The sequence below is a fragment of the Mytilus galloprovincialis genome, chromosome 6 (assembly GCF_965363235.1).
Source record: "Mytilus galloprovincialis chromosome 6, xbMytGall1.hap1.1, whole genome shotgun sequence".
NCBI classification, from domain to species: domain Eukaryota; kingdom Metazoa; phylum Mollusca; class Bivalvia; order Mytilida; family Mytilidae; genus Mytilus; species Mytilus galloprovincialis.
Window position 1 is genome coordinate 100,211,858 of NC_134843.1, and position 27,282 is coordinate 100,239,139.

Consider the following 27,282-nt stretch of genomic DNA (forward strand, 5'->3'; position numbering starts at 1 on the left):
AAAGAAATGTATGTATTACTGAAAAATTATTACACCAGGGTTTTCGATATCACAAACTAGTCAAAACATTTACTAAATTTTATCATCGGTATAAGGACATCATTCGTAAATGTAGCTCAACATGCAGACTTCTTATACGTTCAGGTATTTCACATCCAATTTTTTATGGAAATATTTTTTATAAAGCACAAAGGTGTCAGTATTCACCTCAAAAACTAACAAAACCTTTGAATAGACTTATTAAGAAGGGATATAGTTACGATACTGTTGTCAGGTCATTAAAGATTGCATATTTTGGCGTTAATATTGATTCACTTATAGGGTCTTTGCATCGGAACTAAACACATTATTTCAAAAACCAACTGTTGGCATGACACGGGTTATGTTCTTCTCATATATGTTATGATGGTATGATACTAAACCCCTAACGGGAAGGATTGTGCCTGATGTTCATATGATGAAATCATAATCTTTCAGTCAGTTTAATTGAAGTCTGGAGCTGGCGTGTCAGTTAACTGCTAGTAGTCTGTTGTTATTTATGTATTATTGTCATTTTGTTTATTTTTTTTGGTTACATCTTCTGACATCAGACTCGGACTTCTCTTGAACTGAATTTTAATGTGCGTATTGTTATGCGTTTACTTTTCTACATTGGCTAGAGGTATAGGGGGAGGGTTGAGATCTCACAAACATGTTTAACCCCACCGCATTTTTGCGCCTGTCCAAGTCAGGAGCCTCTGGCCTTTGTTAGTCTTGTATTATTTTAATTTTAGTTTCTTGTGTACAATTTGGAAATTAGTATGGCGTTCATTATCACTGAACTAGTATATATTTGTTTAGGGGCCAGCTGAAGGACGCCTCCGCGTGCGGGAATTTCTCGCTACATTGAAGACCTGTTGGTGACCTTCTGCTGTTGTTTTTTTTTCTATGGTCGGGTTGTCTCTTTGGCACATTCCCCATTTCCATTCTCAATTTTATAGAGCATGACATGAAGGAATTATTTCTTAAATAGGCAATGTCGTTTTATCAAGCAGCTCATCTATCGTAATTTACATTACCTATGGGGATTAATCTGTAGAGACAACATAACTCCTGGCATGATTTATAATAAACCAGTCTTTAAATGTCCGTTTATAAGTTTATAATAGATGGATTTGACTATCATATTTTATTCCTTTTTGATCATATAGCAGCTAAATCTTGAAGATTCTTATTTATCATTTATATGGTTATAATTAAAAATTAACCCTTTACTAAACAGGCAATATTTTAAATTCTAAGGATTTTCTACCCCAGGAATAGGATACATTATTGTATTTCCAAAACTATTAAATATGTTGGGTTCTCGATGCTCTTCAACTTTGTTCTTTATTTACCTTTTTTAACTTATTTGATTTGAAAAGCACTAATAAGTTTTTGTAGAAGAAAAGTGAGGCATGCGTAGAAAGTTTTACTCCTAGTATCTATAAGTTTATTTCTACATTCGTCTATCAGCTTTGAGCGTTTCTGACAGAAGTTTAATCACACTTTTTTGTTAACATTTATTTGGATTTAATCTTCTCGTAACAAATTGACATTTGTGTGAAATAAAGAAGGATATTTAGGAACTAGATTTTTCGGTCCATTCTAAATTTGCTTTGATTTAACGTCACGTACAGTCAAATTATTGAACTTGTTTCATATATGAAATTATCGAATTTGTATCATTTGCGAATTATCTAATTTGTGTGAGAATATCTGTTTGTTTATACGGGACTTTAGTTGCGTTGATTGGAACAACAGACTCATTAACCAATTGGCTGCACTAGATGCGCATTTTGATCTTCAGTGGTGCTCCAGGCAGAAATGTCTGAAAATCAAAAAAAAAAAACGTTGGTATCACCGATAAGGATATCCATGGTCATTTGAGATTGTTATGTTCCATTCCGGAAATTCTTAAAGTCAGCCTCATAGGAATATAATAACACGTGAACTATGGAAGCACCTGTGATTCTCTAAGGTCCTCAAAATTTGTCAATGACAAGATTCAGCTTTCATGTTATCACTTTCATAACATGTTGTTTAATAAGCAAAACTATTTTATAAAATAATTGTGAAATGCATTATTTTTAAACTATACTAACTAGTTAATAATGACGTTTTTTTCAAATGCCAGTCCATAGTTTTTTAGACCAAATTTAGATGATTATTAACTAAAAAGTAAAATCACAAAAATACTGAACTCAGAGGAAAATCAATTCGGAAAGTCCATAATCACATGGCAAAATCAAATAACAAAACGCATCAAAAACGAATGGACAAGAACTGTCATATTCCTGACTTGGTACAGGCATTTTCAAATGTAGAAAATGGTGGATTGAACCTGGTTTTATAACTAGCTAAACCTCTCACTTGTATGACAGTCACATCAAATTCCATTATATAGTCACCGATGCGTGAACAAAACAAACAGACATAATAGGTAAAAATGTCAAAAATAGGGGTACAGCAGTCAACATTGTGTTATCATCTTAATCACTATAAAAACAACAAATGTAACGAAGAAGCACAAAAAGGCATACAACAAATTAACATCCTCATTTTGATTATATTATACGATTATATTTGTCTATGTAAAATGCACCCATCAAGGAAGGAGGGTATGGGTACTGGTGTAAAATTGCGCATGTACATAGAAAGGAGTTACATCAGGCAAAATCCACTTCTATCTACCGGTACACATTCTCCAAATGAACATGACAAACATTATCATGGGCCTTGGTGGTGGAGTGTTCTGAGAATGTTATCCTCAGAGAAAACTATCAATTCAAAACAGAAATTGTGAGTTTGGACCTCACTCTTGGCAGCCACATTCCACTTCTATCTTAATCGACAAGGAAAGTTTTCCTGCTGCAGTTCATGGTTCTTTCTGGGAATTCTCACTTCCACCAATAATACAAACCAGGCTTCACAACATAGAGAGTGCTTTAATTGATGTAATTTACCAACAATCATTTAATCAATCAAACATTATCAACATCGAAGACAAAACTAAGAGGAAAAAATATATGTGCAAAATATCAGATCTCTTGTGAACTAGCTGATGTTTCATGGCATATCAGTATTTATCCTGAAATTAATCGGTCAGTAATAAAACAAAATAATACAAAAAAAGAGCAAAATCTTTGGAAACACACATTCAACAATTTTATTTCAATCAATGTAAACAGAATGATTCCTTAACAGAATGTTAACAACATAAAATATTACATATAATATAAAAGGTTTAAAACCTTAATAATGGTTTTAACTCAATTCTTATTCATCAAATACTTTTTAAATGCAATTTATGATTATTATGTCTGAACTGTAACTTTGTTGCTATCAAACCAACTGATATATTGTAGACATTTCCAGTCTTTCTAATCAAACATCATAAAAATAAACATAGAGCTGCGTCCAATGATTTAATGGTGATGAAACAAAATACAATTAATTTAATTAAATACTGACTGGCATGTCAATGTTTCCAAATTCCAAGAAAAATTAACTGAACAAAGGAAAAGAGGGGTGTGTCCTCTCAGGGTTTAATATCAACCTTTTTTTGTAGTTAATAATATTCTATTTCTTTTATCTAGATGTTACAGAGCACAATCTTAAACTAATAAAAGTCATTTCCTCTATCATTTCATCTCTGGTGGTGAGTTGTCTCATTGGCAATCATACCACATCTTACTTATACAGCAAATTCCAGGATGTGACTATTACAAGTCAATTACCAGATCTTTATTTCGGTCTAATAGCTGAATTTACTGAATTTATTCATGAAGGTTTTCCTCATTATCTCTTTACATAATATATAAAATACAATGCAGTTCAATGTCTCCATTTAATAAACTCCAATATTTTATCATATAAAACATAAAATAGTACAATTTATTCTGAACAAAAATTAAAATATATCTGACCACAGATTGTTTTTTCCGTCTTTGAAAATACTTTTTATTAAAAATGTAACAGGAATAATTAAAAGCATAATTGTTATAATTGGTTTTGTTGCTTAAGTAATACACATTTTTAATGCTTTCAAAATGAAAAAGGAATGTAGCAATAACGATTACATATAACAAAATCTGTATCAACCTTAATTCCCCATGAATCAATACAAACCCTTTTTATAAGGATGAACACTGTGTTCAAACTATGTTGATGTATAAAAAATCACAACACTATCACAGTTTTTTTTCTATTAAATTAAAGGACATTTATGGTAAAAAAATCATATTTGCATAAACAATCTAAAAATTCATATTTGCATAAACAATCTTATAAATATATTTCAATATAAATCAGTATCACAGATTTGCTTCTTAAGTTGAATGTCGGCGTATATTTCTGGTCTTCAGCAGTTCTACCACTTCCTTATGTTAAAGCTCAAGTTGCAGTAATCAACTATGATCAGTTGAACATTGGCTTATTAAATGCAAGTTATATTGAGAACATATGCTAATTATAATAATTGGTTTGTTTCTTTTACAAAAAGTAAACAGTTTGTAATCATTTCTGAGAAATAAATCATAGCTAGCCATAGTTCACAATGATTTTAATTTCACTTTTTGAAGAAATTGCAGGTAGCAACATTTGGGAAGTTACTGCTATTTTTCAACTAGTAAATATTGTGCCATGCTTCAAGAACTTCAAGAAAGAAAACACAAAAGTACCCATACATATATCTATAATGGCTTTTTGTTTCTACAAGATTTATCAGCATGCAGAACATTTAGATATGACCTTGAATTACTACAGCTATGGCTTAACATAAATTATTCAAATTAATTTCAATTCCCAAATCACCAATAGGAACATATCTTCCTAGGCATTTGTTGGATCAGTACTTGCATCAACAATATTTTGAATCCTTAATGGCTATTTACAGAAGTATAACCAATAACTTGTCTCTGTGAGAAACAATGCACACTGGTGACTGACGGACAAACCAAGTCATGTGATCATCATGCAGCGCTATCTTTCAAACAATCATCGTGCTGGAGGAATTGCTGTCTCAAACATGTCTGCCACGATTGACTGTGCTGGTACAAAGTACTTCTGTGCAGATTTGAGTGTAATGAGTATTGGTTCCTGGAATCGAGTGTCATACATGTCTACCTCACATGGGAATGGGTTAATGTAAACTGGTTTCATTGGTAAGTTTATGCTGGGTGCAAATCCTGACAGGGATCCAGGTGGAGGCTGATAACCTCTGTTTGTTGTTGAAGGGTATCGGTAATCTAGGGGGAACAAATATTTTTTATAAACTAACTTTTAAAAAGAAAGAACTGTTTCATTTACATAAGATTTCTTTTCATGATGGGTTTAAGATGCAAGGGTAAATGTGTATATTTTTTCTTTTATAAATAAAGGTAACAGTAGTATACTGCTGTTCAAACATATAAAACCTTTTCTACTATTTAGAAACACTTTTAAACTCAGTGAATTATCATCTTGACTTTTACAAAGTCAACTATTAATAATAAGTTGAAGACTCAGTAGTTTAACTACAATCAATGATATAAGCTAGGTTAACAATCAGCGATTACTTTCGATTACATTTCGATTACTTTTATTAGTAAAATAGTTTGATGAAATATAACTTATTTTAAATGAAAACATGTATGTATTCATCACTTTGAAGTACCAATATGACTTATCAACTGCCTTTATATTATCAACCAGATCCCCTACCATAATTTTCTTGATATCTAGCTTTTGAAAAAAAATGGATTTATGGGCTTGTCAATAAGTTAACACCTATTATATTAAAATAAGAAAATAGATTTGAAATAAGAAAATAGATTTAAAATGAGAAATTATAATTATAAATTTTTAGCTGAACTAATTTATAATTCTACTGTTTATATTTTCTTCACAGAAAACTTATAACATTGTAAATAGCTATGCTAAAATATACCTGTTTTATAATGAATAAAAACAAAAAAGCTTTCTTAAGTCAGTAGAAACGCATAATTATTGAAAAAACCTTAAACATATATAAGTGATTGATGGAATGCAATGTCATCTCTAATTCATGTTGAAAGTCAAAATTCCAAGACTTCTTTAGTAATTCTGATCCTCATTAAGAATTCCATCTAGATAACAACTGTCAACTTATAATTTGGAAACAATGCTTTAAATGCTGTTTTTTGGTAGTAAAGTTCTAAATTTCCAATATATAAATATTGATCAATATAATTGTGTTTAACTTTGTTTATTTTCTTTTTTTAATTTTGAAGCATGTATTTGACAGTAATCGAAAAGTAACATGATTACTTTTGATAAAATAATCAATTGCAATCGATTACATACAAACATCTGAGTAATCGATTAATATCGATTATTAATCGATTGCACAAAATACCTTCATGTAATCGATTAATAATCGATTACATTTGTCAGTAATCGTGCCCATCCCTGGTTAACACCACTATACTCTATACAATAACCTGATTCTGTATAGGTAGATAAAACATACCTATATGTAAATTAGTTTCCCTGTGTGGTCTGCACTGACTTGTATGTGTTTCACCAAGTCTTACTAAAGCTGGTTTGCTGCAAAAAATAAATTCAATAAAACATATTAATTAGACACTTGAAATTTAATTCATTTTCATTAAAATCTTGTTCCTTCAGTTCTAAAGTTGTTCTGGTCTAATGTTTAGCACTTCTTTTTTCAATAAAGGAATAACTGGTCAATTTTTTATGAAAGTTTTATGTATAAACAAACATACATTCAAACATTGATTGATTGTTGGTTGCTTAGTGTCCAGTAGCAAATATTTCATGCATGTTCAGGATGAAACTAAATTAATAATAAATTCAATAGGTTGGTCCAGTAATAAAGGTCAACAGGGTTGCAGGTTTAGAAAATTTGGACTGCCTTCAAACATTTAGATTAAATTTGCGAAATATATATTTGACATATTACTTCTGCTATCGCCTGGTTGTGTTTTTAGAGTAAGAATTCTTTTCCCATATTTTGAAACATAAATTGTGATATATAACAGTACATACTGTGGTAATTTAGGTAGCACCAGTACTGTATTCTTAGCCTGTACAACATTTTCTTGAGCACCAGGGGGCCTCTTTCCTCCTTTTCTGACTCCATCTAAAGCCTTGTCCATCATCATCTCAACAAAGTAGTTAATACAATCTATATAGGTAGCACTATCTACTATGGACTGATCAGGGGGCTGATCAAATGTAACTGAAATGAAATAAGATTGTGTGTTAAGATATGCTGTATAAAATGTCCAATGTGAACCAAGTGTAATAACAAAGCTGATTAATCTTTTGTTTGATTCAGACAACCTTGTGATTGTAAAGAAACATTGAAAATCTTCGAACTGTGGTTCAAAATGCATAAATTTTACTATAATGGGACAAGACAGGTTTTTCCTGGAATTGAAGTGACCTTTATAACAGGTTTTACTGTAATTACATAATTGCTATTAATCTACTAAAAATTACCATTTTACTATTAAGCAGGTTAAATTAAACTACTGATGTATCCAGATATTAAGAAGAGAACAGCAGATATGAAAGCACACTCTGATGTGAAATCTGACAAAGTTTCATTGGCATGCAGATAAGTCATGGTGAAGTACACATGCTGATGACCTTCATACTGAAACTAAGTATCAAGACACAGAGTGAAATTTATATGAGCCAGAAATAAATATTTTTTTAAGATCATAAACAACCAAAATATTGCAAAAAACTTGGAGTTACTTGACTTACCAGTTATGCTTGCCCTGTCTGGTATAGTGGTAACTGTATCTGTACTACCCTGTAAGACGTTGAAGTATTAGTATTAATAACAATCATATCAGTGATTTGAATGAATGAATCAAGCACTGCAGTTCCTTGAATTATCTCACTTTATATAGAATTGTAGTAAAAGACAGTTAAATTGAACAATTCCAACTTCAATGGTAAGTTTCTTATCGCAGCTGAATCACTGAGATTATCCTAACTAACTACTGAACTTTTAAAAATGCCAGAAATAATTTTTGCATTTATTCAAAGCGTGAAAAGTCAGAATTTTTGAACTAATCCTTCATTTTTTCAAAGGGGTGTTTAAATCTATTTAGTCCATCTTTATTGCTTCCATCCATTTTTTCTATGTTAAAACAGATGTATATAAACTATAAAGTACCTTTTGCAGTATGCTAAACAGGCTTACCTTTCTAAGAATACCTTTGCTACCCCGATTTAACTTTCCATGAATATTTTGTCCTTTCTTCATTCTTTCTATTGTATCCTCTAAGTGAAGTTTATATGACGTCATCCACCTAAAATATTATTTATTTTATACAAGGAAAAACAAACCAAAAAAAAAAAAAAAACAAACAAACAATGACTACTTATCCCTTTCCTACATAGTGATGCCTTTTGACGCCACCCCTTTACTCCATAATGACGCCTATTGGCGCCTGTGTAGTACCTCAGTTGAAACGCTTTGACTACAAAGTGTCTGCAGTTGACTTTTTTTTTTTGTATCCAATATGAAAAGGAATATCGTAGGAATATCTGACTTTAATTTATTTGAGGAAATATTTGTTTTTCGCAATGCATTAATACTTTAAAGCATATTTCTAGCATTTTATTGAAAAATCCTTATGCGAATCAAGTATGCAAAAAAAAAAAAAAAACAATGGATGAAAAGGTTAACAGATTCTGGATTTACGTAAAAAATCATTTCTTTGCTTAAACATGGTTAGTTTAGATAAATACTTATATAGTTTGTACTGATTCTTAAACTTCATAATTATTTTGTCTTTTCTGTATTGATTTTCTTGTCATGATTTACGGTATAATACAAATATAAATTCACTTCTAATGTATATGCACTAACCTGTCTAGCCAAGAATGTACCATTTTCCGTAAGTCTGCTTTCCGGTCAGCCTCTTCCACATTCCATATATCCCAGGAATCTAATTCCTTGATAAAATATTTCTGTTGATCCTGTAAGCCACAAGAATTTAACATGTCCATTGTTGTAGCCCTGGAAACCAAAAAATGAATGTGGCATTATTCTATTTTTATGGAGCAAGAAACATATATATTCATTATTGTGATTTTTGGTGTTGCTGCAGTGTCATCGATGTTAACCCAAATCATCTTTTTGTTAATTTAGATGACTTCATCAACTTTTTTTCATGATTTACTTTTTAAAAATGGAATTTACCAATAATTTTATATATTTTTTGTCTATTCAAATTAACCTACAAAATGTAGTGTACACTTTTAAATAACCTGCTTGGTTGGGTGGGTTGTTGTCTCTTTGACACATTCCCCATTTCCATTCTTAATTTTATGCTACAAAGGTTATTCAGTGTGTACCACAAATTTTATGTTATTTCTTCATAGACAGTCATTCCTTAAATATATTAAACATTTAGGAAGGCAATTTTTTTCTATATGTGCCTGTTATAACATCCAATTCAAAGGCTTGGTATCATTATGAAAGTCACAATTTAACACTTTAAACAATATAAAATAAACTGTAAAAATATAAGTGAACCAACACCTGAAGTGGTGAATGTGTGGTAGGGTAAAAACGAGTGGATACCGCTAGGTATTCACAGTCATCTTGAAAAAAATAAATACGTCGACGATAAAAACAACAACACTCAAGTTTTTACTGCAAAGTATCTGTTTATTTGGTCGACATGTTTCACCTATAGATAGTATCGTTTGATGGTAAAATGTTTGGTTTAATTTCCCTAATGGAAGCAGTACCTCCTAGAGTGAAGCCAGTTGAATTGGTATGGAATTACCATGAGGTGGTCTCCATTTGAACATTTTACTATCAAATGATACCACTAGGAACCTCCAATAAGACTATATACTATACTATAAGACTACAAGGAAGACCTAACTCTTACAAACTTTTATTAATCTATTTAAACAACATTTACTTTTCTTTCTATTTATAATCCTATGTCATTTCACTTTCACTTTTATTTTCTATTTATATAATATCACCATAACTACCGTAATTATACTTTCACTTCTGGTTAACCGCTCAACCGCAAGAAATGCACCTCACTTTAAATTTTATAAGTAATATTGTCCTGATGACGCCTATCTGTAGGTGAAACATGTCGACCAAATAAACAGATACTTTATGAAATAATGTATAAATATGACAATACCTGACTTCTTTATCTCCATCCAGGAATTGCACCATCATTTCTGTGATAAAATCCATATCCCTGATACCAAGTTTACTGAGAGCTTGTAAAGCTGCCACTATAAACGACTTCTGATCCTCTACTAGACACGTTGGTGGATCCTTAGGACTATTTAACACAGAGATAAGTGTCTTACTAACAGAATGTGCCGTCGGATCAGAAATGTTCTCCTGTGTATATAACATGGACAGAGAATCCGTGATCTTGGTTTTGAATACATACTCTGCCACACGTAATAGTCTACTTAACATTGTCATGAAGGTGTCTGCATTCCAAGGTTTAGGGAAAGTCTGTAAAGTAAAATACATCTTATGTTACCTATATTATTTGTTATATCCAACTCAATAATTAATATAATGTTTGAAACAATATCTTAATAATAATATAATGTATGCTAACTAATAACAAGAAGCAAGGAGTTTTAACTATACTCAATCTTATGAAGTTAATTTTTTTAATAGATATTATAAGATGTGGTATGAGTGCCAATGTAACAACTCTTCATCCAAGTCACAACTTGTGAAAGTAAACCATTATAGAAATATAGATCAAAGTACACCTGCAATATGGAGCAAAGAAATAAAATAGATTTGAATGACTGGTTTTGAAGAATATTTATCAAACAAATTAACTTGTATTGAGGGCTGGTCTTCAAACACTTTCTGTCCCTGTCATGACATGGTTCTGACATTTCCCTTTTATCAAAATAATGATTGCAATGAAATAATATAAACAAATGAAACTTACATTTTCATTACAATTAGGGAAGTATTTATCAAACCAATCAGCGCCCTGGAATTGAGTGACATAATTCGGCAGCGGTGTTTCTGGTCTAGGTGGTGTAGGTGTGCGTTGTCGGGGAGCGGATGGTTTGACCAATGGTGCTGGAGATTTTGCCCTTTCAACCTTTGGTTGTGGTGGTGGTAGCGTCAATGGTTTGAGTGGTTTAACTTCCCTTCTTGACGGTGGTTTAACAACTGGTTTAGGATCTTTGGGTGGTGATGGTGGTTTATTAAAGGATGATTCTTTAGATCTGATAGCCTCCGCCATTTCTGTCGGAGATCTTGGTGTTAGTGTGATTGTAGAGGCATCATCATCGTCCTGTCAATCAAAAGATAACACACATTATGGTTGTGCATATTTATATCATTCTAACTCCAAAATCTCTTTATTCATCTTAATATATTTTGTATTTTCTTTTTTCTTTTCAGAGAACAATTCAATTAACCCTTTTTGTTTTCTAAATCTTTTAAATAACTTAATGTGTAAAGCTAAACTTTAAACCAAATTTTCATATTTATTTCAATCTAGCTAATCTCTTTTCAAAAGTATCTGTAGGAGTATTGAATGCATGAAAAAGAAAGGAATTCACATGGATCCTGCTTCACAAAAGTATAGCATAAAATACTTGAAAAGTTAAGTTTATATGAGACTCTTAAACAAACTGAATCAAGAAAGTACTAAAAATACCTGTTGAGATGGTGGTTTAGCCATAATGTCCTTGAACTTTGACATCAATCCAGATGATTGACGGCTGCCAGTAGTAGGTGTGGCTAATTCCTTGTCTTTATCAAACTCATGGACTGTGTCCTTCTTACTAAATGTCACTTCACGTTTGTTAGGAGATTTCGGTGAAGTGACAGAACTTTCTGATTTAATACTTTCTTTCTCTCCCCAGTCGTCTATTACGAATTCTAAATGCTGGTCTTCTGTTTCTTCCTCTTCAGCCGGTGGTTCTTCTACTTCCTGTTTGACGAAGAGAGAATAGAATAAGTATATTATTGAGGCTAAGTATTTATAAAAAGTATAAACCACATAAAGTTAACAGTGCTTTTTAAGGAAAAGAGATTCTTTTATGTCATTTCACTATGAAACACCAGAAATAACTGGATATTCTTTAAAAAAATTGTTACATACTTGACAATTTAAATAGACATATACACAAACTATCTGCTACCCATTTTGAGTAAATAAAGGCAAATAAATTGAAACAAACCGGGATGCGGTATTCAGTACGTAGGTGAAACTGTATTCAGTACGTAGGTGAAACTGGGCGATATTTATCTAAACGCACGCAAGAACACCTGTATCGTTTTAAAAGACCCAATAAATTCAAAAGTATCATTTATCAACATCTTAAGAAGCACAGTCATCCTATTAAATATTTAACAGTTCAACCTTTAGAAGTAGTAAATAAGCAGCCTGGTGAATCTCATTCCAAGTTTGTACGATCACGAAAAATAAATGAATTAAATTGGATTAAAAAATTACAGACAGTCTACCCTCTCGGTCTTAATGATAATATCATGGGAATTGGCAATATATCAAGAACCGATTCTGTTAACATTTTGGATATAGTTTCTAAAACTGTTCGTAAAAATCGTTCTCATGGACGCAGAAAAAATCGCAATCAAAGAAAATTTCGGACCAACCATACAAATATTTCGGACCTAATTTCCATTTCAAAAAACAACGGCAGACATTATCTGTTAACCAAGCTTTGTTCTTTACCTATAAATAAATTAAATAAAATTTTAGAGGATTGCAACACAATTTCATATTACAGTCCTAAGTATGAAATTGTCCAAATTATAATGGCATATTGTTATTCTAAACTGTTTCCAAAAATTGATCGACCTGAAGATCATAAAAAACATTTTATTAAAATAAAGTATGTCAATAAAGGTTTTGATTTTGTAAATATTGCCGGTATTTTTAACGACCATTCTGTTAAAGACCAAATTCCTGGATATTTTGATAATACTGAACTCCCTCTCATTTGTTATATTTACAAGAAATCTACCCGAAAATATGTGTTTAATTATAGCCAATTGTGTAAAGATGTAAATATCACTGAAAATACACCTATGTCGTGTAATTGCAGTAATTCAGAATACACCTATGGACCAATTTCCCATGTTATAACAGGAGACCTTAACATCGTTCGCGACCGAGAGTTAAAATCATTCCTCAGTAAAGGACCTAAATATCGTCCCCCGTCAACTATTAACTGGAATGAGTGTCGTAATATCATCAACGACTCACTCCGCGCCTACTGTTTGAAATGGGTAAAACGGGAAAAAGCTGACAAAAAATCTTTGGACTCTTTTATTAATTCAGTAATGAAGATAGTTGATATTCGAATACAACATTTTAAAGAACATTTTACCCTCAACAAAAACTATAAAAACCCTATTTCGCGTATCAAAAATAAACTAACAGAACTAGCCAAGGAATTTGTTTTTGTCCCGGCTGATAAAGCTGCTAATAATATCATTATTGTTTGACGTAAATTTTATATAGAGGTTCTGCAAAAGGAAATCACGAATTCACCAACATTCCAACTGACTTCATTTTCAGAAAACGACATCTGTAACAAACATAAACTTTTAGCTACTTCTTTACAAGCAGAACCAAACACAATGAAAGTCCCAACTATGTACTGGCTTCCGAAGCTGCACAAAAAACCTTACAAATATAGATTTATTTCATCTTCCAGCCATTGTTCAACTACTAAATTGTCTGTTTTACTTACTAGTACACTTGGTACAATAAAAAACCTGATAATAAATTGTTCAAATAAGGCCTTTGAAAATAGTGGAATTAATTACTTTTGGAGTGTCAAAAACTCGTTGGAAGTACTTGATAAATTGCATGCATATATTGGTGATTTTGAATCTGTTCAATGTTTTGATTTTTCTACCCTATATACCACTTTGCCTCATATTCTTATTAAGAAAAAATTCACATCCCTAATTAACTGGGCATTTAAAAAGTCGGAATGCGAGTACATATGTTCAAACTCTTTTAGATCATTTTTTAGTAGCAATAAACAAAAGAACTATGTCAATTGGACATGCTTTGATACTATTTATGCACTTGAATTTTTACTTGATAACATTTTTGTTCGCTTTGGAGATTCCGTATATCGTCAAGTTATTGGAATTCCAATGGGGACTAACTGTGCACCACTTATTGCGGACCTGTTTTTGTATTGTTATGAGTTACAATTTATGACTAAAATTAGCAAAGACCCATCAAAACAACATTTGATACAAAAATTTAACAATACTTTTAGATATTTGGATGATATATTGGCTCTAAATAATGACGACTTCAGTATGTATACTAAAGAAATTTATCCTGTAGAACTTACTTTAAATAAAGCTAATGATAACAATGACCACTGCCCTTTCCTCGATCTTGATATCTATATCATAAACGGGAAGCTTAATACAAAAATTTATGATAAAAGAGATGATTTTTCATTTCCTATTGTTAATTATCCATTTTTAGATGGTGACGTTCCCTTGTCACCATCTTATGGTGTTTATATATCTCAACTTGTACGATTCGCTCGTGTATGTAACAATGTATTAGATTTTAGCGAGAGAAATTTATGTATTACTGAAAAATTATTACACCAGGGTTTTCGATATCACAAACTGGTCAAAACATTTACTAAATTTTATCACCGGTATAAGGAAATAATTCGTAAATATAACTCAACATGCAGACATCTTATACGTTCAGGTATTTCACATCCAAAATTTTATGGAAATATTCTTTATAAAGCACAAAAATGTCAGTATTCTCCTCAGAAACTAACAAAACCTTTAAATAGACTTATTAAAAGGGGATATAGTTACGATACTGTTGTCAGGTCATTAAAGATTGCATATTTTGGCTTTAACATTGATTCACTGATAGGGTCTTTGCATCGGAACTAAACACATTTACTTCTAAAAAAACAGTTGTTGGCATGACACGGGTTATGTTCTTCTCATATATTTTATGATAGTATGATACTAAACCCCTAACGGGAGGGATTGTACCTGATATTCATATGATGAAGACATAATCTTTCAATCAGTTTAATTGAGGTCTGGAGCTGGCATGTCAGTTAACTGCTAGTAGTCTGTTGTTATTTATGTATTATTGTCATTTTATTTATTTTCTTTTGTTACATCTTTTGACATCAGACTCGGACTTCTCTTGAACTGAATTTTAATGTGCGTATTGTTATTCTTTTACTTTTCTACATTGGCTAGAGGTATAGGGGGAGGGTTGAGATCTCATAAACATGTTTAACCCCGCCGCAATTTTGCGCCTGTCCCAAGTCAGGAGCCTCTGGCCTTTGTTAGTCTTGTATGATTTTAAATTTTAGTTTCTTGTGTATAATTCGGAGTTTAGTATGACGTCCATTATCACTGTACTATTATGCATATTTTAGGGGCCAGCTGAAGGACACCTACGGGTGCGGGAATTCTCGCTACATTGAAGACCCATTGGTTGCCTTCGGCTGTTGTTTGCTCTATGGTCGGGTGGTTGTCGCTTTGACATATTCACCATTTCCTTTCTCAATTTTATTCGAATATATATTTCTTGTTGAGGATAAATAATAAGACAATTTAAACTTAATTTTGAGAATTGATACTATAAAGGTCACATTAACTTCCTGATCCTATCAGTTTGAAGTTAAGTGAATAAAAGATTTCTACTTTCTGACTATCATACCTCTTCCTCAGGTTCAGGAACCACCATCTTGCCGTCCTCAAACGTAGGAAGCTTCCACGTATCCTTGGGAGGTGGAGGAGGTGGTGGGGGCCAGAGTATCTTGGTTAATACAGAGTTAGGTACCAGCCCACTCTTGGCGGCACTACTTGTAGCACTCTCATAGGCAGCCTGCAGTGGCTCTGGTGGTGTGCCCTGGGATTTTCTGAATGTGCTGGATCTTGATAATGGTGGAAAGAAACCTGATGGTTCTCTTTCTGGCTTCCACGGTTCATCTTCTACAAAATAATGGTCATATGATAAAGATAAGAATAGTATTTCTCCTTATAACAACAAACAACCTTAGAATCAGTGTCTTGTCAGTATTAACTACTCACATTATACAGAGTAAAGAGTACCTGTAACACATTGTTCAGGGTCACACTGCAAATTTTTTATTTAACAACCTACACTTTATCTTCATTAGAAAGATATTTAAATTGTAATTATTATTCTGGAAATTAGGATAGTAACTAGGGATTGGCTATTTTTAAAATAAATGCATACACAGTTTCAAAATGTTCTGTCCATTCCAAAAACTGTGGATTCATTTATTTTCGTGGCTATCAATTTTCGTGGTTTGCTGACATCTTGCATTTTCATGGATATTTGTTTTCATGGTTTTACCAATCACTGTATATAGAGCCTATTGAAAATATGATATTCGTTGAACATTTTAATTCGTGGTTTACCTGTACCCACGAAATTGACGAAAATTGGTTTCCAACGAATAATAATGAATCCACAGTAAATAAAAAATATATGTCAGTTTCTATTAATATTTGTAATATCTCACTTTTTATTTTTTTTCATTAATAAAACATTTAAATAGTTTCTGATAAAGCAAAATAAGAATTACTAAAAGAAATGACATAAATAATAAAGGGCTACATTCAAGAAAGCATGACAAATCAGAATGTTGATATTGGAAAAGTATGAAAGTTTTATGGTAGCTTTCATTATATGGAACTTATTTGAATAGTTAGGTCATAGTTGACCAAACAATGATCATTGAATTTACTTGCTGAGTAATACAATGGGTACCACTTATATATATAGTGGAAAGGGAAATTATTATCCTTTCAGGTCACTTGAGTTCAACAACAGTTTATAGTGGGGTTTGTGTTGCTCAATTTTTAGTGTTTTTTCGCTTTCTTTATTCCATGGAGTTTTTTCTGTTTTTCTGTCAATTTATAACTTTTATGGATCTTCTGCTATTTTTCTCCTTTTTATAAAGGAATGTACATGAAGGTGAGTGTGACCAATATACATAGACCCTACCAGATCTTCATCAAATGTCATATGAAACTTCATAAAATTTGCCTAAATCTAAGAAATGTTTATAATTTTGATTCTCTTTCATAAAGTCTATTGAACCACCTGCATCTCAGATTTTGTGAAGGCTTTGTTAAATGAGAAAAGACAGACAGGAAATTTCATTACAGACCTAAAGAAATACAACCAATTTACTGCAAACATTTTTTGCAGTTATAATAAAGTACCAATACTAAATATATAAATAATATAAGAAAATAGAAAACAATATCCATACAGCATAGTTATGTAAAGGTAGAACTAAAGAGACATAAGCCTCTCTGAGTAGTAAAAAGTCAGATAGAAATAGAATCTATCTAAAAGCTAGGAATATATAGATGTACATATATATGTGTGAGTACATACATAAACGTATGTTATTACTTACTGATCTGTAATGCAGCTAGAGAAATTGAAATTATTTGTTAATATGATAAGTTTTAAAAATTTTGTTAAAATAACAGATAGTATTTTTTAATGTGTTAAGCCCTTATACAAATTGGCCAACTTCAAATAGTTTAATTTGAGATTGGCTTACTTTGATGATGAAATTTAATAAGCGAAAATCAGAATTTGATATATTCAATATTCTATAATTTCATGGTGTTCATCAATAGCTCCAATCAAAGTTATTACTAAATTGATTTCAATATCTTTTCAAAGTTAAGGTTTCCCTCTACCCATAATTTATTTTATTATTTGTTATTTGATTTTGCTATGTGATTATGGACTTTCTGATTAGAATTTCCTCTAAGTTCAGAATTTTTGTGATTTTACTTTTTTCCATAAAATTGGCATCCAACAAATATTAATAAATCCAGAGTATTAAATAAATTTTATAGAGAATCAAGAAAGCAATGATAATTTCTATGACATCATAATGCTTACACTTTTACAAATTTTAATCTGATGCATTTGTAGGACAGAAATAGAATTAGCATAATAATAATTATAATATATAACTAATGAAGACTGTAATATTATTATCAATATACACATTTACCTTCATCAATTTCACCTCTCCTCAGATAATCACTAGCAGTATCAGATGGAAACGGGTCATCTGGGGGAATCTGTAAATATAGAGACAAATATACAATATGCTGTTTCTAAATAACTAACTTACAAAACTTATCGAAGATACCATACTTAATGGAAACAAAGGAGTTCAAAGGTCAAATCATTTGCAAAGCTGAAGAGCATTAAAATTTGAAAACCAAAAAATCCCTAAAGTACACAAACTATCATTCACTAAATGTCATCTGTCCCTGTGATATAAAAAAAATCAGTATTTGTTAATTTCTGTGTCGTTTTGGTCTCTTGTGGAGAGTTGTCTCATTTGCAATCATACCACATCTTCTTTTTTTATAAAGCTTCTATTTTCTAAAATGATAAATTGATCTATATCCTTATTGACTTAAAATATCATACATCTAAAAGTTCTTATAGGTTTTGCATGAAACTTATAACTTACTGTTAACCTAGGTTTATCATAAAACATCTTCATGTAGTTTTTAAATGCTCTATCTTGTTCTTCCTGCGTCATCAGCTTGGGTTTCTTAGCAGCAAATTCACCTTCCCTAATTTTCTGTAGTTCAGAATCTCTCTTTGATAACACAGCAAAAGCTGCTTGTTTTATTTTCTTTTCTCTAGTCACCTCTTCCTCCTCCTCGGGAGTGAGTTTGTCCTCAAAATGATCATACCTACAGAGAAAATAACCAATATGTTGAACTGGTTTGCCAAAACTTTTAATCAGTAAACAAATTGTAGATTCAACTAGGTAGATCAGTGTTGTGGAACCTCAATAAAAATGTTATGATTGCAAACTATGTTAGTACTTTGCCCATTTTCCTACAATCTATTCAAGTGGACAAAAACATATGTCCTCCCTTTATCTACAGCATATCATATAGAAGTAACTCCAGTATATAAAGGTACAACCAACAAATACTTTCTTGGAAAGGCATTGCCATGGCAAATAAGTATGTACTTTTTAACAGCCAGTTTTTGTCAATCTAATGGAAATATTCTTTCACTTATACATGTATAATCAATGTCTAGAATCTTTTAAGGTCCTTAGTGGTCATTAAAATACTTATATCATATCCTCAACTTTCAGATTTCTGGTTTTGAGTATTCCTGATAAAGGTAAATTCTTAAAGAATTTTAATTAGACCTAATTCTTAAAGCGCTATTTTCAGTTTATAATTTGATACTTACTTGAATGATGAATGTGATTTTTTGATTCTAGTAAAATCTCTCTTCGACATTGTTTTTAGCTTCAATGCATCAAATGGTAAAGGTTGTTCTTTCTTTGGATGGGCAAACTTCATAGAAACCATCTTTAATCTGTATCCTTTAGGTAGGTCTAAAAAGTAGTAATATTTCTACATATAAATATTGCTAAATATTTGTATATTATATATGTATTATAATTTCTTTTGATTGAGAAAAATCCTAATATTTGTAATTGTTCATCTTCTTTCCTTCTGGATTAATGTGTATTAAGTTGTTTTTTACCCTATACAGACATATATAAGTTAGTTCATTTTAACAATATCTTGAATACATATTGGAATAAACCAATAGTAAGAAAAGTTAAAACACATTCTTGCACTGCATGCTTTCAAAGGTCAAAACATACAACTGACCACAAAAGGTTAAAATCAGGGCATGGCAGGCATATACTTGTTTAAAATAAAACCAGTATTATTTAATCTTAATTATGACAACTTAGGAACACAACTTATCTTAATTAAAATATAAATCCGTTCATCTGAGCCTTAATTCAAGGCCATGCAGTTTTATTGGTTTCAATGAATATTGCAGACGAAGCATGTAGAAATACACCTGATATTACTTCTTTACAAAAAAGAAGATGTGGTATGATTGCCAATGAGACAACTGTCCACAAGAGACCAAAATGACACAGACATTAACAACTATAGGTCACCGTACGGACTTCAACAATGAGCAAAGCCCATACCGCATAATCAGCTATAAAAGGCCCTGATAAGACAATGTAAAACAATTCAAACGAGAAAACTAACGGCCTTATTTATATAAAAAAATGAATGAAAAACAAATATGTAACACATAAACAAACTGAAACAACCACTGAATTACAGGCTCCTGACATGGGACAGGCACATACATACAGAATGTGGCGGGGTTAAACATGTTAGCGGGATCCCAACCCTCCCCTACCCTGGGACAATGGTATAACAGTACAACATAAGAACAAACTATAACAAGAGTGCACACGCTGAAATGTCTCGCCTTCTTTACCAATCATTGATGTTATGTTGATAGACCTAGATATAAAGCTTTATTACAACTGTCACATAAACTCAACATTAACCAAGAAAATGAAACATTGATCAAGAAACCAAGAAAATGAGGTCAAGGTCAGATGAACCATGCCAGGCAGACATTTACAGCTAACAATTCTTCAATACAACAAATACAGTTGACTTATTGCTTATAAATTAAGAAAAACAGACCAAAACACAAACACTTAACACTAAGCAATGGACCGGGAAAATGAGGTCAAGGTCAAAATAAAATGTGCGTAACAGACATATAGATCATAAAATATTTCCATACACCAAATATAGTTGACCTAATGCATAAAGTATTAGAAAAATAGACCAAAACTCAAAAACTTAACTTTGACCACTGAACCATGAAAATGAGGTCAAGGTCAGATGAGACCTGTCAGCTAGACATGTACACCTTACAATCATTCCATACACCAAATATAGTAGACCTATTGCATATAGTATAAGTAAAACAGACCAAAACACAAAAAACTTAACTATAACCACTGAACCATGAAAATGAGGTCAAGGTCAGATGACACCTGCCAGTTGGACATGTACACCTTACAGTCCTTCCATACACTGAATATACTAGACCTATTGCTTATAGTATTTGAGATATGGACTTGACCACCAAAACTTAACCTTGTTCACTGATCCATGAAATGAGGTGGAGGTCAAGTGAAAACTGTCTGACGGGCATGAGGACCTTGCAAGGTACGCACATACCAAATATGGTTATCCAATTACTTATAATAAGAGAGAATTTAACATTACAATCTTAACTTTTTTTTCAAATACCGGTAGTCACTGAACCATGAAAATGAGGTCAAGGACATTGGACATGTGACTGACGGAAAGTTCGTAACATGAGGCATCTATATACAAAGTATGAAGCATCCAGGTCTTCTACCTTTTAAAATATAAAGCTTTTAAGAAGTTAGCTAATGCCGCCGCCGGATCACTATCCCTGTCGAGCTTTCTGCAACAAAAGTTGCAGGCTCGACAAAAATCAGTTGAAAAAGGCTTACCTCCTCAGATGGACAAAAATACAAGTGGACGTGGCTAGGTACTTATACATCCCGACACAAAAAGCCACAATGAACAGATCTGAGAGTACTCGCAGTTATCAGACAGCTAGTTCAAAGCCACTATCAACTAATAAAAAAATCATGCATCTAAGACTAAACTATCAATCTTTGAATTCTATACATTAAACTTTGAGAAATTCAAATGTTAAAATTCACATCACTTGCAAAAAGCAAGTTTAACCTTCAAATGCACTTTAATATCTAATACCCCATTTGTATTTGAAACTTACAATGTTGATGAGGAATAAGATACAAGTGGTTTCCAATGCCAACTAATAAATCTCCCTTCTCACTACAGAATCCTAAACTGTATGGCATAGTCTTTAACTTTAGTAACCTATAAATAGATAAATACAATTGTGAGCTTAACACAAATGTAACAGATCACATTACAGACTTTAGACACAATGACAATATGATACTACCTGATACAGATCATAAAATCCATATCAAAATAGGCTTTAGTCTGAGGCCACTACTACACTATCAACTTGCTCAATTGATTTCAATACTTTCAGATAGTTACAGTTCAATTCATATCATAAATGGTTTCTTCCTTGAGACACCACAACCAGTACCAGGTTAGATGGTTTTCTTCATTCAAGATATAAAAGGTTCAGAACATATCACAAAAGGCTTTTGTCTGAGGTCATGGTGAGATTACTAACCTTATTAGTTGATTTTCATCATTCCAGATACGTATGGTTCCATCCATTCCACCAGAGGCATATAACTTAAGCCTGGGACAACTTGTTAGGCCTGTTATAGAGTCATTGTGGTCCTCATCCGGAGAATGGTCAAATCGATCTACAAATAACAAGTTATCTCTGTTACTAAATGTCTCATCATACAATAATATATTCACCTGAAAATTATACATCTTTAAGTAATGGTTCTGTCAATGATCATAGTCTGTTCAATAGAATGTATTCCCACGTAATTCAAATCATAACAGCAAAACATCTAAACATTTCTGGATGATTTTTTTCTGTCACAGATTGTCTTTCCATTTTTGGTAGCAAATCAATATCATTTCAATTTAATAATCTAGAACACAAAAATACAAATAAAGCTTATATTTCTTTCTTACAAATTTTTATGATTTTTAAAAAAAAATGTTTGATTATTTAAAGAATTAATCTTTCAAATCTAAACAGAAAACATAATTACTGAAACAATTACAAAACACATATAATTTAATAGTTAAGCAAAACACATATTACAACAAAAATATACATATATATATCAGAACAGGTTAATTTTCAAAATCAATCATTTTATATATAGAAGCATTATTTACAATCAGTATGCACTTATTAAAAATAAAATACTTCCGTTTTCCGAAAACATGATTTAACAGTGCTAACTAAACTCCTCCACAATCTTGATCAATGTCTGGGTCATATATCCCAATAATTTTGCTGTGTTCACAATGAAACCATAGTGTGCATAACAGTAGAACAAATGGAAGCACACTAACAGAAAATTGATGCTGAAGTTAAAATAAATGATGACCAGCCAAGATCTTGACCAGTTCACAATCCTGACGTTTATCACTTGAGGAAATGAACAGGTAGCTTGCCACACTGTTCCTGTCAAAACTTATCTTGCCACATAAAGACGAAGTAGAATTTTTATCCATAAGCAGAGGTGATTAACATACAATGATTTTGTATTGTCGCCTGTTGAAGCTATTAATTAGTAAAAAGTTCTAAATCAATTTTATTCTTGTTTTGGGGGTTTTGAGATTTTTGAGAGCACATGAAAATGTACCAACCACAGGCAACACAATTTTCTAAGAATGAAAACATACTGATTAGCTTTGTTCCTTTATATTGAGACACTGCAAAACGGTTTAACAAGATTTGAAAAAGATTTTATTATAAATTATAAGTATTCATATCATGTTCCTTGCTATGTTTATCATTTAGTTGCATAGTTAAATTCCTGCTGTTTTAATTGGTAAGTCAGAACTTCCAATGAAAAGATTGGAAACACTCATATAACATATTCCATGCTCCCAACACAGTGTTATCCAACCTATACCTTAGGCCACATCAATTTCATTTTTAGTTTCTTTTGATTTTTGCATTACAAATTGAGTTTGACATAGCATTTCCTGAATTCTAGTCTTTTCTAATGAACTATCAAAAAGTGTCACAATTAAATTTTAAAAAGACAGCTTCTTATTTTTGGTTCAATTTCTGTCAATGTTGTCTCTCTCACTTGAATTCAACAGCAGTTGAAATGTAGTTGTATTTCATAATTTTTTAAACTGATACACGAAAGAAATCGTATTTTTTACAAAGCTATAAAACCCAAAGAATGAGAAAAGAATTTGATGTGGCCTATATAGATACTTACTGTCTTCTTTCTCAGATAGGAGAGTTTCTATAGGATATTAAAGTTAGAAATAAGACAGAGTCCTTATGTTATACAGAATGGAAATATGATATCTGTATTAATCAAATCTTACCATATGAAAAACATAGTAGTAATCTTAATCCATGAACATTACTAAGCATCTTTTATACAATGTTTTTATCCTTTATTTGATTGAAATTTTCACCTTATTCTAAAATTTATTTTGGTTGATTGTAAAACTTATCATTGATACTACCAAATATTCAAATTAAATCATTGAATTTTCTCCTTCATTTTTAAATTAGTCTATTTTTACTGTAGCATGATCAATAAATACACTGGTGTTTGCTTGACATTATATCACTAAGAAAGTAGTGCATGTGCGATTTCCCAGGCTTAAAATCCTGAGGTAAAATTCTACCTTGTATAATAAAAGGAGCAAATTCATAGTCATTTAAAATAATTTAAGCAAGCAATATATCTTCCACAAATTTCTACCACACAAAAAGTAAAATGTAAACTTCTATTTTTGGAACACTTAAGCCACACAAGTCAGATTTTATAAAACATCTTGCTGAAACCGAGTCATCGATATAATAATACTAAATAAAATTTATATATCTACATAGGTTCAGAAAGAATAAAGGCAGAACACAGAGACGTAAACATTCAAAAGATTTTGGAAGTAGAATTTTTTTTTTAATTAGTTTTTGAAAGAAAAAAAAATGCATGACTGTCTATCATACTTTTCCCATGCATGTAATGAATGATCATTGAAAATACTTTTCATCCAATGGTCGAACAAGACTTTTGCTTATCTAAAATTTTAGTAAAACTATATAGAATTCTATTCAGCCTTCTAAAGACCTACAATGTCAATGTTCTACAAGACAATATCCTTTGGATGTTTACGACATATAGTTGAGGTAAAATAAATTTGGCAAGTGCAAAAAGGTAACCTGTTTGATCTTTGGGCATGTTAAAAACTGAAAAGTGGAATAAAATATATTAAATTCAATGGACATGTAAATATGTGTAATTAACATATACTGGATGAAGTACAAACAGAAACATTCAATTCTCACTTTTTCTGACAGAACATTACTAGGTCATTAAATATTAGACTGTTCAGACTATGCTTTTGCTTGTATATAATCCAGTATATGTGTATTGCAATGACACAAGGATTAAGTGTATGTGTATATTTTTGTGTAAGGGACCAATAAAAAGTGTAAAACAATTCTTTTGAAAACAAAACAATGCATTCCTGTCATAAAACAAATGTGTAACATTCTTCTGTGGTAAATGCTTGAAAAGTAAAATGTTAAAACAATGTAACACAGTATCATAAGACAGTGTAATTGTTCTTTATGTCATTATAAGAAAATGTAAAGATTAAAAAAATCTCCGTTATGTTGGGGTTTTTTTTAAAGTCGCAAGAAGACTTTAAAATTTCTCCTGAATATATCGGTTCTAATTAAACAAGGATTTTTCACATGCAATATACAGTTTAACATATTCTAAGAGTGTTCTGGTTATAAATTACACATTAAATCTGCTAATTTTCTGTATACAGATGAATGATGCTAAGTTTTTATTTTTCAAGTAAGTACTCTCCAACATATGCAGACTGGTTTTCAAAAGTCGAATATGAAAGATCTAGAATTATATTGGGAAGATTAGTCAATTCTGCTGACCATTCAAAAGAATGCTTCAATAAAATAAAAATTTGAAAGTTTCTCAAAGCAATTCAGCAAATAATTATTCAGAATATTTACAACAGATAAGGTCATATTTTATTCAACTTTTGAAAACCATGGTGAAACAAAGTTAACTCCCCTTTCTGACTTACTATTTATAACCTCAGCGGTTGCTTTTAAATCAGCTTTCCCTTGCTGGTGAGCTAAATTTACATTACAGTATATTTAATTTTAGGTTGGTTCACTATACATTGTATATATATATATATATATATGAGATAATTTTAAAATTGGGGAAAATCATTTGATGCTAACCAACTTCATATGTTATTAAAATACTGAGAAAAAACTTTTAAAAATTAAAGAGGGTCAATAATGAAGGGGGTTTGTTTAATATAACCCAGTTTATGGGCTCTTTAATTTCTTGTATAATAATACATGTCCTTGAAAAGGAGTATTTTGCAAAGAAATGTCATTTCAAGGTTTAAGTCAATCATGAAAAGTATTTATATCAATTCTACTAGCTTTAAACATCTATCTAAACTTCTCAATATTATGAAGATGGTTAACAATTGTAGTTTAATATATGACGCTTTAAATGTTAAATGCATGCAATACAGTGGTAATCATATATGCCCAATATGGCTTACATTTTTTGCTAAATTTCATTACTGGCTGTGCTTTTTCTTTTTATAAACTTGCACACCAAATTTTAAAATTCCAAACAAGTACCCTTTTCTCAATCCACAAAGAAAATTGGAGGACACAAATTTTTTACAAAAAGAATCTTTCCAAATCATACTGGAAGAAGTTTATTTGAAAGTACACTTTCTATTTTCTAAAATGTACTGAATCTCTTGATTTTCTTCCTCAGAAACATGAATTTCTGTCCCTTGGGAAAAGTTACTTTTACTGTAACTATAAGACTTACTTCTGTCTTTCAGGTTGTATATAACTATACAGTATGTAGCTGTGGTCTGCTGTTGTAATGCTACACACAGATTGGTCTTCAGCATGGTCATGTGTATTGGAGTCTGAGCACAAAACAGAGGCTCCATTAAGGGAGCTAATGCCTCCTCAGCAAATGGATATAACCTCCAAACTTTAATGAAGTTATCTGTAAATAAATTCATATTTGAAATGATGCCATAACATATAGAGGAATATGACAATAATTCAAATAATTTCATTATACACCCATTTATCTTCATATTATTGCAGGTTTAATTCTCCTTTACAACATTTTATTTATACTGCTTCAAAATAATTCCAATTTTACTTTTTTTATCTTGATAAACAAAGCATTTTTTCATCTTGCAATAAATATAATTGCAGTGATAAACATAAATTCATTCGATCAGTTCAAATCATTCAAATTCAAGAAGAACTCTGATCGTATTATCTTGAAGTTTTTTTACCCTAACTTTTAATAAAACTAAACTTATTTTGCATAGCTTATCTTTTATTTATAATTATATTATTGGTTTGTAAAGGTTACTCCCTAGTTATGTATTCTCACCCATGCCAGCAGAAATAACCAGATCTTGTTTAGAGTTGGCAATCATACTCAAGACACCTTTAGATCCATGAGCCTAAAAGAAAAAAGTAATTAGCTTTTGAATTAAAGGAAGTATGGCATTAATATATATCAATAAGAGGACATGATTTTTCATACTTTCTAAAATGTTATTTGCATAATATCTATCCT

General features: G+C 31.2%; 1 protein-coding gene across 5 annotated transcripts in view; it reads right to left on the reverse strand.

Annotated features, from left to right (window-relative positions):
• Window positions 1-3,163: 3,163 nt before the first annotated feature.
• LOC143080944 (uncharacterized) overlaps window positions 3,164-27,282 on the reverse strand; it is a 38,429-nt gene continuing 14,310 nt past the window's right edge. Inside the window, exons 12-31 of one of the 5 annotated variants that reach the window (XM_076257137.1) lie at window positions 27,094-27,166; window positions 26,506-26,691; window positions 25,727-25,777; window positions 23,875-23,901; window positions 22,179-22,317; window positions 21,741-21,847; window positions 19,320-19,467; window positions 18,574-18,802; window positions 18,103-18,172; window positions 17,488-17,502; window positions 15,750-16,024; window positions 11,703-11,978; window positions 10,980-11,333; window positions 10,194-10,522; window positions 8,891-9,040; window positions 8,219-8,327; window positions 7,774-7,822; window positions 7,048-7,240; window positions 6,509-6,585; window positions 3,164-5,267 (exon numbers count right to left, since the gene is read on the reverse strand). In XM_076257137.1, the coding sequence (XP_076113252.1) occupies window positions 5,017-5,267; window positions 6,509-6,585; window positions 7,048-7,240; window positions 7,774-7,822; window positions 8,219-8,327; window positions 8,891-9,040; window positions 10,194-10,522; window positions 10,980-11,333; window positions 11,703-11,978; window positions 15,750-16,024; window positions 17,488-17,502; window positions 18,103-18,172; window positions 18,574-18,802; window positions 19,320-19,467; window positions 21,741-21,847; window positions 22,179-22,317; window positions 23,875-23,901; window positions 25,727-25,777; window positions 26,506-26,691; window positions 27,094-27,166 (3,108 nt within the window). In that variant the 3' untranslated portion in view covers window positions 3,164-5,016. Of the gene's footprint in view, window positions 5,268-6,508; window positions 6,586-7,047; window positions 7,241-7,773; window positions 7,823-8,218; window positions 8,328-8,890; window positions 9,041-10,193; window positions 10,523-10,979; window positions 11,334-11,702; window positions 11,979-15,749; window positions 16,025-17,487; window positions 17,503-18,102; window positions 18,173-18,573; window positions 18,803-19,319; window positions 19,468-21,740; window positions 21,848-22,178; window positions 22,318-23,874; window positions 23,902-24,833; window positions 24,861-25,726; window positions 25,778-26,505; window positions 26,692-27,093; window positions 27,167-27,282 lie in introns of all 5 variants that reach the window. The other 4 variants (XM_076257140.1, XM_076257139.1, XM_076257138.1 and 1 more) reach the window with 4 other exon arrangements.